Raw genomic sequence first — 14,916 nt, 5'->3', positions numbered from 1 at the left:
TTTTTAATGACGTGGGGTGAAAAACACGCGCGGTGTCCAAAACACGCATCACGTGAAACAAACACGCGTCGCGCGTGCTGTTCTGATTATTTTGATTCTGATAGCAGCATTTATGTTTATGTTTCTCGCTAGTTTTGGCAGTGCGTTCGAAAATATACTAGAAATAGGAATTCGCAGCATTTAGCGCCCGTGATAGGTCAATCTGCTACGTGATTGGTCAATTTTTCCCGCCAAATGGCATGACGTTGCAGATGCTGATGCGACCGAACCGGAATAAGAGAAAGTCCAACCAAAACTCTGCTAATTTATCAAATACTCTTTCTTATTGCACGGCTAAAAACTCAGAGCCTGTGGTTTATCAACATTGCATGGAACAATGTTGTGCTTTCAATATTGTTCACACTTGTCAACAACATTGAACAATATCGTTGAAAATGAAGAATCGAGTGTAACTGCAATATTGCACTGACGAAGTCCCCAGTTAACGGACCGAAAGCTTTGCAGTAGAGAGGTTAAGATACCCCGGTTCCGGTGTACAGGTACGGGTAGCCTTATTTTGTTTAATGACAATGAATGTCCATCAGTGTTTCTCAATTTTTTCGAAGATTAACTCGACAATTATTTTCTAGTAGACTTTAGCCTCTTGAGGTAAGCACTATTTGTATCTTTAAACGTGCAAACAACAAGAAATTCCAATTAACAAAATATGGCTACCCGTACCCGTATATCGAAACCGGGGTATCTTAACCTCTCTAGTTATAAATACTTACGTGGAGCACCCACAAGCTAAGTTAGCTACTTATTGATGTCACCATACAAACATACCAAGTACAAGCAGCGGGCAGCACAACATCGTTCCATCCTGTTCATCTCAATATTGCATCAACCTTAATCTTATAATTGTCAATGTAAATCATGCGTACGTCATGTTATTTACACATAATGAAACTTGACTCAAATATTCAAATACTGCATTGTGTGAACTACAGTCATGTTTCATTGTCCATGTTATCTTTTAATTGATGAACCAGCCTATTAAATTACATTTGTTATTTGTATTTGATATAGAGTGATGGAAAATCCGATACTTTATTCCGAACAACGAAGAAACAAATTGTGTTCATTGCATGAGGTGAAATTGGTTCAATCTAGAAACGGATACGTTTCTAAGCGATCATTTTAATATGGATCCTGAGACAGCAACAAACCTCCAGAGTCCCTACGAGGAACAGCCTGAACAAAATATGGAAATTGAAAATAGTAACATCAATAATAACGGAAAAGACTTTCTTCAAAAAGATGCGGTCGAACCAAAAGATGGATATACCGATGCCTGCAACCATAACAATATCTCCGACCCTCAGGTTAGAGATTGCAGTAGTAACACAAACACGGCCCACGAAAACCTCAAAAACGAGTTGACTTCAAATACGACTGCTTTAGAGAAAACAGATTTGATTATTCCAGCAGATGTTGATACGGGGGAACCTAATGTCATTTCTGATAATAATGAAGGAAATTTTGGCCACGCTCGTTCAAACAATCTTGTCGTAACCCACAACGGTAGCAACCAGTCGCTTGACAAGGAAGATGTTTCCATTGAACACAGTCTTCCTAATGAGAGTGCAGTTCCTGTCGAGGAAAATGCCAGGGTTGATTCTTCAGTGGGCTGTGAAAGCCTGACGGCTGAAGAAGGTCAGCAAACTGAGGCCTTTCCCGAGGATCTTCTTGTCGTTTTATCTATTGCTGAAGAAGACATGCGAGCGCATCGTTTGAGCTCAGCACCAATTGCTAGAGAGAGAACGAATGGTACGAATCACATTGTGGCATTCATCGAAGATGAATTCTTAGACACCTCATCGTCGAGCAGCGAGTCTGATGATTCAGATTCAAACAGGTGTGAAACATTAGCAAAATTAGTAATTTAGCTTGTAGGTACACCACGTACAGTATTTAATACTGCAAAGCTTTCAGTCCGTTAACCCGGGCCTTCATCAGTGCAATTACCTAAATACACATTGTTTGGTAAGTGAAACCGTTTAATTAATGGCACGACTAACGTGATATTTAAGTGACGTGTAGATGTGTGTTCAGGTAATTGCACTGATGAAGGCCAGGGTTAACGGACCGAAAGCTTTGCAGTATTTGATACTTACGTGGTGTACCTACAAGCTAAGTTACTTTTTGATGTAACCATGCAAACATACAAGAATATTATTAGCAAAATACTTTCAAATTATACAGCAGTTGGGTCACGAGGGGGAGAGGGTGGTGTAATCACCTCAGGGTCGAGGCTCTTTGCTGTGTTCAGGGTGCAAATAAAACGAGAATACCATTAAGTTGCGAGCTATAATGGCTTACTGGAAGAGGTAGATATATCATATAAGTTTCTGGAATGCCGTTTGCGACAATCTAGAGATTTCCAATTTGAAATTGTTTCTCTCAGGTGCCGCCTGCGGGAAAGGCCACAAACGATGCAGGGGCGGATCTAGACTATATCAACTGTATCAAATAATACAGTCAGATTTTGCCGAAAATAATATCTTTTGACTGTAAGAATTTCTACATTATTTATAAATGCTTTTATTTCATCATTTTACATCATTTGGAAATCGTTTTTTCGCTTCATAAGCTGACAAGCGGTTACGGAACAATTTTTGGCATTTCGCATTCGCCAGCCTACGGTTCACTTCTACCTGCTAACAAGCCCGCTTTTTGGGAGTTTGCTTCTTCGTTCAACTCAATAACATAACTCAGAAAGACATCGTCGTAGCAGTTGAGATAAAAATAGAACATTTTTGATACAGTCAGCGGGGGGGTATAAGCTATATTTAGACCGTTCGACTGTATCAAACCAATCAGAATCGCGATCACTGATACAGTTTTATACAGTCAGATGCTGAGTCAGCTACATTGCTCTATTTGAACGATGTCCAACATTCCACGCAAAAGGCGCAAGTCTCATTACAAGCAAACTAAGTCTATACGCAGTTTATCTGGCTATCATAGCATCACGCGCTCTGTTAGACAAGTTGAACTGTGCGCTCAATAAGCGAAATTCTTTGGCTGAGAAGGTCGAAGAGCTAACGAATATCAAAATTCATGCGAGAATGATTTTTCTGCTGCTCAAAGACGAGAATAAATCGCGAGATATACACATGTCAATTTGCGGAGCTACAGTTACCCAAAAGCCAGCGATTGCGCTCTCATAACCATTATCCCGTCAGGTAACTACAAAGCTTTGTGAATATATTAATATCTTATTCGTTGTGATGATTTTGTGAAGTTAATTTGCATTATGAGTGAAAAATCTGCATGGTTAAATTAATATTCATGTTTGATATGTATACAATAATAGCATTGCGTTAGGATCAATGCACGTGTTTATATTAAAGCCGCTATTATTAATATTTTCTTAAGGCTGGTATGCTAATAGAAATAGTGCTAAAGTCGTTACTGTCGTTAGAAATTTGCCTGAATCATTTCCTAAGCTTTGTCCATCTAGTTTTAATAGCTATGAGTTTATGAAACGGAGTTTGCTCTAAAATTTTGACTGTGAAATATGAAATGCTCACAATGGGAAATATGATACCACTATGCCCCATGAATAACCTTAACATTATATAAGTCTAGTCAATGACTGCTGGGAGTAGAACTACCTTTAATTTACTGCAACTTCCAAATTTATCAATTTGATAAGAATATATAATCATAATCATAATAAATTTTTTAAGTACGCATTTTAAAGCCGGGAAAAATCTTCTTTGCTAAGAAAAGCCGAAAATTTTGGTAAAAAATATATCAGGAAAAGTACGCTCAAATCGCGGGAAATGGCATCTCCGGGCTTCCAGTTTCAAAAATTTTCCGGGGGGGGATGCCCCCGGACCCCCCTAGTTATGCGAGACCTAGTCGGTGATACAGTCAGATTTTCGGCCAGATCCGCCCCTGCGATGATCCAACGAACAGACCCAGGCCGAAATATTGTCATATATGACCTGCTTAACCACTCGACGGCCACTTAACCACTTCGACCACTCATTTACCCATAACTATCGATATTTTCATTTGCACAGTGATGAAGATAGAGCAGAAGACAGTAGAGTCAAGAGATCAAAAATGCAAGAAGGAGAAACAAGTTATAATACGGGCCCACCTAAAACTAAGGATGAAATCATGCTTTCGGTAAGTTCAATTTGCCTTATCAACGGATGTCGCGGTAGTCACCAGTAATGGATAATTTCTGACAGGGGAATTTGAGGGAGAAAGCTCTTACGATATCTTGTTAAAAATTAGACTCGTATAAGATGAGGCTTGTTTAACTTCTATACGTCTTTGTCACTCACTAAAAGTATCTTTTTCTATCCTTTCAGGATCTCCCCAACGTTGATCCACTTAATCTTTTCGTAGATGAATCTGTTGTAATAGAGCCATTGGGAAAAATTGAAAGTATAATTTATGGGGAAGCATTGGGTAAGGTTTATGGCTTTATGCAGCCAACTATACACGCAGTGAACTATCTATACATTCTTAGCTGAATATAGTTTGCTAGTTCAACGCTCTACCAACTGAACACTTTTTTTCGTAATAACTTTAATTCTATGCAATTAACTTATTGAACGACTTGGCCCAGTTGGTAGAGCTTTTGGTTGGAGCAAACGAATATTTTGCTCGTCTGGTTTTGCCTTATTCATACTGTTACCACAAAAATGTACTTTTTATTACAAAAACCGAACCGAACTACTAAAACTATGCGATAAGATTCCAGGGATTTGCATGCACTGTGCATTAGGAAACTCAGATATGATAGAGTTCCTTTCAACAACCACTGTGATTGCAAGAAATTCAACTGCAAATATAAAATTATCCTCTTTAATTACTTCCGAAATTTGCACTTTCATTACCAGAAATCACACGCCGCGATTACCAAAATGGCATTATCATTAAAAAATCTTTCTTAATTTGTGCGTTCCACGTCGTATACCAGCTTTAGAAAGTCATTTATTAATGTGTAACTGCGAATTTGTAACGATCAATCCTTATCACTGTATGTTAAATGAATCGTATCCCACACTAAGTTCTCGCAAGTGCTTGAAACCCTTGAAGTACTTAAATGTCATATTCAAAGCTACTGTACTTGAAGTCCTTGAAAAATGCAAAATAAAATCAAGTGGCGTAAAATACTTCAATATCGCACGAAAACATACGAATGCAGTTAGTACGGTTGCAGTTAGGATGACGTGCAATTTTATTCAGTATTACCACGAGATTGAAGTGGAGTTTGACCGGGGGTCTTACAAATCGACAGAGCAAACTATTTGTCCGAGGTTCTATAAAGCAAAAAAGTCATGGCATTAATTAGAAATGCATTTTTTCGCTCAGTAACCTATACGAAACCGTTTAGGTTCATCTAAATTTGGACGACGATTAACGAACACCGGGCGTCAGTTCCATCCCTGCATGTGACAATCTTTGCATGTCATTTTTTGCCCTACAAGATGGAGTAAGATTTCAAAATAATCCTGTGATATTGTTACTCTGAGTTACCCACCGTGCAACCCACCATGCAGTACCGAAACTAGAACGGTAATTGGGCGAGGGGGGTGTTTATTCGTATATTCAGTTTCATCCGACGGTTCTCTATTGTATGATATTCCACTTACAAAAGAAATCCGTCGGGTAGAACCGAATACATAGATACCCCCCCCCCCCAATTATCGTTCTAGTTACGGCCCTGCCACCATGCAACTAGTTTAACCACGGTGGAAATCGAATGGTTTGCTAATACAATGCTCTTCCGACTGGCCTCGGTCAAAATGTCTTGACCTAGTAGCTCAGTTGGAAGCGCATTAGACTAACAAACCAAAGGTCTATTCCGGTATCCCCTACGTAGTCAAGCTACACAAAGTAAAGCAAGCTTGCCAGGTTGTGGCTCGAGTAGCATCAATTCATATACCCGAGTCATATACATCATCACTATAAAAATAATGTGTTAACACGGTTGCCACCACGTTTAAAATTATTTATTCTTTCATTTAGTCATAATCAAATCATTCGAACTCGTTCCCGCAGTTGACGCTGACAGTATCTTGCTGTTGGAAAATCGATCTGGCTTTGGCAAAGTATGATTTCTTACAGTGTAATCTGGTTATCCTTTTGCCAATTGCATTGGCGTACGAGCCTTAGAGTATTGCTTGGAAGGTGTGGGCGGCTGAAGATTCTAGAGAGGGGAGGGGTGGGGGAGTGGCAGAAACGAGATTTTTCGTTTCCTCTTGGGCTTTGCCGTATTGGTAACTTAAAGATCCCTGTTATCTGAGGTTTCACCAACAGATAATGCATGCTTTGCCAAAGTTATGGCTAATTGCATGCAAGATGGTAGTTTAATGACGACTGTATTTTGCTGCCTTGTTCGGTCAATAATGTTTAAAATGTATTGGTAGAGGGCGAGGTTCTCAGTCCGACTTAAGGCCCACAGTCGTGTTTTTATTGTGTTTAGGTTTTTGAGATATTCGGGCAAGTGAAATCTCCGCATTATTGTGTGAGATTTAACAACGATGAAGAGATAAAATCAACAAAAGTTGAAGTTGGGCAAACGGTGTACTACGCTCCGCAGGCGAAAGATGTCACTCATTTTGTATTCGTCTCCAAACTGAAAAAGTAAGATAAACAAAGCAGTGGCGTAGCCAGCATCGATAATTGGGGGGGCCCATATTCATATATTCATGTTAACAGACTGTAAAGACAATTGATTTGAAAAGAAATTAAACCCGCGTATCACGAATATATATGAATATTGCCCCCCCCCCCAATTATCGTTCTGGCTACGCCACTGAAACAAAGTAGCGCGTCTCCTAATATACCAATCTGAGGATTTTTTGCAACAAAAATTATTAAGTCTTCTAAGTTAAGAACTGCTCTATTTTAGAGGGGAAATTTTTAAATTTTCAATATTGCATAAAACTGTCTAAAGTAGACAAAAACACTTCACGTTTCGACGTAAGGGCCTTCATTCGGATAGCTATTCAGATACTAACTTCCTCACGAAGGCTCTTAGATCAAAACGTCTAGAGTTTTTTTGTCGATTTTAGGCAGTTGTTCTACAACATTTTATGCGAAATTGTTTGAAAATGCTGCCACGCTGCTATATTGGAACTCTCTGGTTATATTGGAACGTATCTTACACTATACCATTTGTTTAGTGTGAAGGGATCTGATGCCTCCTGGAAACATGATCAGGAACCACCTGAAACGGTGAGAAAATATCAAGTCTATTCTATTAAATCGTGTGTGATTTTTAATAGACAGAGGGTTTGGAAAAGACATAAGTCACGTGGGTACCACGTGATACATTATATGGTACTTCTAGTGATTGCAACTGAACGATAAGTAGTGGTTTAAGTTGAACATATCAGTGAATCAACATCACCACCATTGTTCCCGTTCACGTACCATTATTCCCATTTGAATAATCAGTGGCGTAGCCAGCCTGACGATTTAGTCATGCTATTCAAATTTTATGTTATTATCATTATTCATTTCTTTAGAAATTCATTGTTTTCACAGTCAATGAACACCAAAATATTAGCATAACATGACTAAATTGTCGGGCTGGCTACGCCACTGTAAATAATAATGATTAGGCTGCCATATGGAAAATCTGTTTTGATCCATTAGTACAGTGGCGATTGTTTTAGAATCGGGTTAGCCATATTCAGCGCTGTGCGCTCTGAATGAACACGATTGACTGGATTCTTGCTCTGAATGAGCACGATTGACTAGATTCTTGCTCTGAATGAAGACGATTGACTGGATTCTTGCTTTGAATGAACACGATTGACTAGATTCTTGCTCTGAATGAACACGATTGACTGGATTCTTGTCTGAATGAACACGATTGACTGGATTCCTGCTCCGAATGAACATGATTGACAAATTTTTGCAATTCAGAGAGCCTCCCCTAGAATGAGCCTTCTTTTTTTGTTTCAGTTATTGGAGTTCTCAGACGACGAAGCTGAGGCGAAAGCAAAAGCAGGGAGGAAAAAAGCGAATCAGCTGAAGAAAAGGTATAAAATCAATTACGTCATGGGTAAAAAAATACTAAATTATTTATGTTGGGAAAAACGTTTCCTTGCCGCATTGCATTGTGGTACCCGTATGTAGAATTTTACTCATGGATTACCTTACTTTAACAAGTCAAACAGCAGTGGTTTGATGTGTAAACGTTTTATTTGAATTATTCAACTTCTTCCTTTTAGAAATGAAGAGCACCTTCAAGAGAAAGGTAAGCCACGTACAACCCCCCCAAACACCCACCAAGAGGAATTTTATATTGCCTATAGACCCCGATCAGTTTATCTCTAACGATAACCTAGTAGCATTGTTAGAGCGCCTTTTTCTAATAAGCTTCCTCCCTTATAAGCTCCACCTATTTCACCTAAACGATTTACGTAGATTTTCGACACCCACCTCACAAGAGGGTTCATAGGGTAATCATGATTGGTTAACTAACCAAATGCTCTTTTGTTCTTCGGTCAGTTACAACCAGGTTATCTAAATTGGCGGGATAGGACTGGGACTAGTTTTCAAAAGAATATATTTCTCAGTTGAAGCAACTTAATATCTCTTCAAATATACTTCGGTTTCAAATTTATTTCATAAACTGTAATTCTCATAACTAAACGTAATCACAAAATTTCGGCTAGTTTTATGAAGAATAACATTAATATGATTGATTAAATACTGCTGAATGGATTTTGACCCAATGATAGCGATATTATCTTTATCGAACGACGTTTCGATTCTAAAATAAAGATAATATCGCTATCATTTGTGTCAAAATTGTAGTCAAAGAGATTTTTGATGAATGGATTTTATTTCGACAACCCTTCTGAACGCTGATTGGCTAAAGTATGAGCGCATGGTAGCCTGGAAGGGAAATGCATACCAAGCGCATGTCAGTTTGTTAACAAAAAAATTGAATACAGCCTGATATGAACTTTTATATTTCTCGTATTTGTTTTCCTGCAACGAAATCGACAATATTTGTCCAACAAATTTTGTTTGTTACTAAAAGGTGGGTATTTTAACAGTCTTGCCTATCCTGCTTATTGATAAGTTCAAAATTTCAGGTTACAGAGACCTATCTATGTACATGTATTAGGCAACTCATCTTTAACTATAAATATTCATATTTTTAATTCATTAAATAATTTATACTTTTCTCGATTTTGCATTTTCCAGACACGACGGAAGAAACCATAACCATCACTAAAAAGCAAAAACCGTCAAGAAAATCTTGCAAACACGCACAAACAAAATCGCAACATCGATCTCAGGTTACCCTCCGACCCTCTCAGCAGCCGTCCCAAGTTGTTCCCCGTCCCTATCAACACCCACGAGCCCTCAGAATACCACCAGCATCATTAAGATACCGAACACCCCCAGGACCCAATGTGACAAGGGGCCCATGTCAACCACTCCCCCCGCCTCACGTGGGACCACATTTTGATCAACAGTATTATCCGCAAGCTGCACACAGATTTGCCTGTGGACCGCGATACGGCCCTCCGCACGATAATTTTATGATACCTCAAGGACCGCCCGAATACATTCAGGGGCATTACAGTCAAAGGGTGCCGGGTACCGAATTTATTGGACCACCATTCCAAAATATGGTTCCACCGCCAGGGGTGCGTAGCACCTCACACAATGTGGGGCTGGGGGCTTCTCCTGTTGAGCGACCTGATCATCCAAATACGATGGCACAAGAACAAGCGACCGCATCATATTTCAATCAACCACCATCACAAAATGTAATGCAAAGACCACCGTGTATAACAGCGACGCAGCCGTGGATGAGTGGTGGTAATGTTTTACCAAATACGCCACCTATGAGCCGTTGGCCTGTCGATCAACCCCACACAAGGGTAATACAATCACCCCCACCTCTAATGCAACAACACCCATCACAGCCACCAAACATGAAATACGAACACGCGCGAAATATAAGGGAAGACCTCCCGCATCATGGAACTCGACCATCGATGACTCAAGGTAATGCTTCACCCTGTACGCCGCCTGTGAACCTCCATCGTTTGCCCACCACGCAAGGGTCTGCAATGGAGCATTCGTCACAGCCAGACCCGCCAGGTGTAAAATCACCAAAGAACCCCATTCAAACAGGTCAAAACTTTGGGGAAGTTCCTGAACCGCCTAAAATAGTACAGGATTATCTCGATTCGTAGACAGTACAGTTGAAGGGCCGTGAAAGAGAGGGAATTTGTATTGAACAGATGGACACTCCTCGTCAATAAACTGTCCCTGACTCCCTGTTCTTGTTTATATTACTTTTATTGGGTTCTTTCAGTTTTGACAAAATAAGCCACCATTTCGGGTGCATGACATGAGCCTTTTCTTTAACTGATTAGCTTGATTACTGTAAATCCGTAGTCGTGCAATTTCAGTTGTTTGGTTTGATATCAACCAGCGGTATTTTTAATTTGCCACCCAAAAATACCGACAGGGGACAAGAAGTTCGAACTATGACGCCACTAAAAATTGCTTGATCACGAGATCTGGATTTTGTTTCAAATGATGAAATCAACAAAGAAACATTTCAGAGTCTTAAATTTGTTGCATGGTGACGGTATACTTAAGATTTCCCTCACAACCGCAGGTTATTCATTTGTAACAGTACGGTGAACCAACTGCATACCAGAAAATGCCGCAATGGAGTTTTGCTTGTGCCGTTAAAACGATTCTTCCAAGTAGCATCCCTTTCCAACAATTGGCTTGCCACATATTCCTTGCCAACGGATCTTCCTGGATACCTTTTCTCTTTTTCTTCTTTTCCATGCAAAAATAATCTTATTAAACATATCTTTGAATTTGATCCCAACCTTTGAATTTCCTTGAAGAACTGTTTTGTTGTTGGCTTTTCTTGAATCGCCATACTTTTCTTCTTATTAAACATCTTATTAAACATATATTCAACGGAATTTTTCCCAACCTTGGAACTTCTTGAAAGAATTGCTTTGTTCGCAAAGCACGAGAGGTTTGGTTCCTGAGAAATCTTAAATACTGAGTTTGTAATTGCATGTATTCAAGTGATATAAGACTGATGAAAGAGCATAAGTAAATGGTCACACTATGCTTGATTCGGCAGTCACGACATATTTTTACGTTTCACAGAAAATTTGTCTGGGCATATGAAATAAAAACCTTCACAGCTAATGCAATGCCTGCAAAATTTGATCTGGTCCCGTATCGAGGGGTTAAATTCATGTAACTGCAAATATCGTGTGATTTTCGTGTAATTTTCTGTGTTTATTTTTGTCCTGAAATAGTCGACTGTATTGTAGTGATTCTGCAGCTTTAGATACACGTATATATTTGAAGAAGTGCATGGTAGTAAAAAGTTGATGTGGCCATTAATTGCTTCTTAAATAAATCTGAAGCTACTTAAAATTGCCAGGAAACGCGAAACTCTTTCGTGCTTTTATATTAAAGTGCATGCTTTTTAAATTCCTACATTGCTTTTCTTTTATCCCCCTTCTGTTATTTAGTTGCGAGGCCGGACTTAAGTAATTGTTATTAATATGGCTGCTTACCTAAGAGCGGTATATCCGCTCATATACGGTGAGTTAATGGCCTTTTTTGTTTTAGATGCCAAAGCGGGTAGAGGTTTTCTCCTTTTTGCGAATGAGTATGTTTTTCTTTGATCTGCCCAGGAGTTGGTCAATTTAACGTGTAAACATTCCGCGAAAGATTGACTGAAATTAAGGCAATAGCTGATCTAGTTAAATTTTTTATACAATATAGTAGCTATATTATGAAATAATAATACCACTCGCTCTCGTCGTATATAGCTGATAGCCAACTCGTTGGTACTTATGCACCTCGTCAGCTATCAGCTCATATACGACTCGAGTGGTATAATTCTTACTTAATTCCCACGAACGAGAAATTTTCACTAAAATTTTTCAAGTGCCAATGTTTTCTTTTCTTTAGTGCTCTATGTTGTCCGCGTCTTCTTTGTTTTAAAAATCCAGAATTAAGAAGGCTCTTTAATTTTTTCACATTTCAACTAAAAACAGGAGCTGCGAAAATAATTGCAAATTATTGGATATCTGGGACGGGGGGGGGGGTGTAAATCAGGTATTAAAATTAGGCTTTTTCACAAGGACACGTCTCCAATTGAGATTTAGAGGCAATATCGCTTGATACTTGAAGATGTGGAATCCGGATCAGAACAATGTCGTTACGTCTGGTTTTTACCAGCTGCGTAAGAACTCCCAATAGTCGCAAATACAGGCAAAACCTAACAATATAAGGTCTCGACGGCTTTATAGAGAATAGAATTTTCATTTTCACTGTATACTGCTTAAATTGAGGCATTTCGAAGTTCAATAGACTGACTAATACTGACAACTGACTACTTTTTTATCCATGCAAGAAAATTCATTCGGATTAAGAGTACTAAGAAAGATTAGTAAAACTATTTGGTCTCGGAATATTGTTAAATGAGGAAGGTGTAGCGTTGTACTTACGTGAGAAATGAGCTAACCCGTACCAATCGATCTCTGATTAGGTGATGCTAAATGATCAAATAACTAGGAGCTACTTAGTAATTTTACTTAATAATTGTACTTTATTGAATTTAACCATTAATTTATAATATTAGATTGTAGTACATGTATAACAATGCCTGATTCCAATGAGATAATAATAAGAATCAATCAGAAAGCGTCCTCCGATCGGTACAGGATTCAGTACTGACGGAGACAGGCAAGTCATTTTTACGATGGCCTTAACATTATAAAATGGCCTCAACAGAGCCCCTCCTCCTGGAACTTTAGCCCAACCCTTAAGTGATTAACGAGTGGAAAAATTCCTTTTAAATTGAACTATTTAAAACATCCGCAAGAATATGTATAAATAAAGCCTGTTTCCACTAAGGAAGACAGAAATTCTTCACCTCCGTCAGGAATTTTCAGCCTTGCAGACTGTGCATCGAATTTGAAGATTATGTTTCGTTGTTCGATTGTGTTCTCTGCGCTTCTTTTTTTCTCCACTGCACAAAATACCGATAAATTCATCAAACTGGCTCTATCTGTGTCGAAAGCTGCCTATCTGCCATTCTCAACTGAGCGGTTCATCAGCAACGGTTATATCCAAGAGAGAACGACACGCCATGGTTACCGAAGATCCTGCAGCATCGGAGATTGGGTGGCAAAAGGCTACGAAAGACGAGATACCGAGGTTTTGGTGTTTAGAAATCACAAACAAAAATTAGCTGTTTTTGGATTTCGTGGAACGAATACCTTAAATGATTGGTTAAAAAATTTCAACGTAGTCCTAGTCGAAGTGAAAATTAGGGGAAAACGGTTCAGAATTCATCAAGGATTCAGAAATCGTTACTCCGACATAAAGAAATGGTTTGAAGCCGAATATCGTTCAATCCCACGAAGTTACAAAATCATTGTAACCGGTCATAGTCTTGGTGGAGCGATGGCAACCGTGGCCTCTACATTTGTAAGTGGTCATTATCATCGGCGACCAGATGCCGTCATATCATTTGGCTCTCCAAGAGTTGGGAACGACGATTTTCAGAAATATTACAGCCGTACCGTTGGATGCAAGAATACATTGAGGATCGCAGCAAAATTTGATATATTTCCTGATCTTCCCGGAAAGAGTTTTGGCTACACAGATACATGCAAGCCCCAAAAAGTCAATAGCGGCGTCTTCCCGTTCAACCCTTTCATGAATCACGACTTGTACATTGGATATGAAGGAGGGTTGAAAAGAAAATTCGGAAATGATATGAAATCTATTAATTCTGGTTGCGATCGCATTCATCGCGGACGCTAAAATGATTGTACGAACAAATAGTAGTTTTATAGCCTTGTTGTACGTATTTCAAAGTAAAGTGTTGTGTTAAACGCTCTGCCTTAATAAGATTAAATACGCTTCAATACATAGTAATTTTGCATCAATAAAAACTCGTCACCGTTTTCATTCGTATTCGTATTATGCAATTCAGAAGTCCAATCCACATGCACGTACTCCAAATATACTGCAGACGCATATATCTGTTACTGCTGTGACTTGGATGGCTGAGCTAGGCCCGATCGTTTTACTTGAATGCTTCATTATTACCTAAGAAAACATCCTACTTTGCCCTTGCTAAGATAGCTGCAAATATTTAGCAGGGTTTCCACAATTTAAGGAAAGTGTCTTCAAAATGAGAGAGGGAGGGATCAGTGTTGATAAGATATAATATGCAGTCTTCAAAAGTGATAAGATATACTATGCAGTCTTCAAAAGTTCTTTGTTTTCCTCTTATGTCATTGCTATCCCCCTATGAAGACAGTGATATGCAAATAAGTTGCGGGAGCCCTGATATTAAGGTTTTGTAGGTTCAGGAATTTTATCTTCATCTCTCAAGCCTGGGTAGATATTTTTAACATATGTCGAATTTACCAATTTTGATAAACTTCCTTACAAGTTGTGGCTAAAAATAAAAGGCGTCTTTCTTCAAGCATTTCATGCACATACAAAGGCATACACTTAGTCTAGTCTCCAGGCAACCTTGTTTCCTGCGTCTTTTCATTAACTCTAGGCTTCTTTATTCAAAACTTTATTATTCAAAATGGCCGGTCTTAGTTTGAGGTTTTCGTTTAACGATTACTAAATTTGCAAATGCTAAATTATTTCAACTGACTATCGAGTGATTTATTACAGCTGAATGTTCAGTTGAAACCAATGAGGAAACCGGTTTTCTTTTTGGTTCAAATTAGTAACAACCAGCTGATCTGGGTACAAAACTCAGCCAATCACAATTAAACTTTTCATTTCTTTCATTTTTTTATAACTTCATTATGATACTCCAAATTATGAATGATCCTCCTGTTGTTT

The 14,916-nt window shown here is 38.8% G+C and overlaps 1 protein-coding gene across 1 annotated transcript; it reads left to right on the top strand.

Annotated features, from left to right (window-relative positions):
- The first annotated feature begins 1,163 nt into the window (after positions 1-1,163).
- LOC114525221 (H/ACA ribonucleoprotein complex non-core subunit NAF1-like) lies at positions 1,164-10,631 on the top strand. The gene is made up of 9 exons (XM_028546447.1): positions 1,164-1,897; positions 4,074-4,182; positions 4,371-4,470; positions 6,037-6,119; positions 6,494-6,654; positions 7,197-7,248; positions 7,984-8,060; positions 8,253-8,278; positions 9,238-10,631. The coding sequence occupies exons 1-9, from the start codon at positions 1,185-1,187 to the stop codon at positions 10,239-10,241; spliced, it is 2,325 nt and encodes a 774-aa protein (XP_028402248.1). The 5' UTR covers positions 1,164-1,184; the 3' UTR covers positions 10,242-10,631.
- Positions 10,632-14,916: the final 4,285 nt, after the last annotated feature.

Source organism: Dendronephthya gigantea, unplaced genomic scaffold, assembly GCF_004324835.1.
Source record: "Dendronephthya gigantea isolate DGI-Jeju-01 unplaced genomic scaffold, DenGig_1.0 000033F, whole genome shotgun sequence".
In the NCBI taxonomy this organism is placed as follows: Eukaryota; Metazoa; Cnidaria; class Anthozoa; order Malacalcyonacea; family Nephtheidae; genus Dendronephthya; species Dendronephthya gigantea.
Note: the sequence above shows the minus strand (reverse complement) of the source record. Positions and strands in the feature narration are given on the sequence as shown.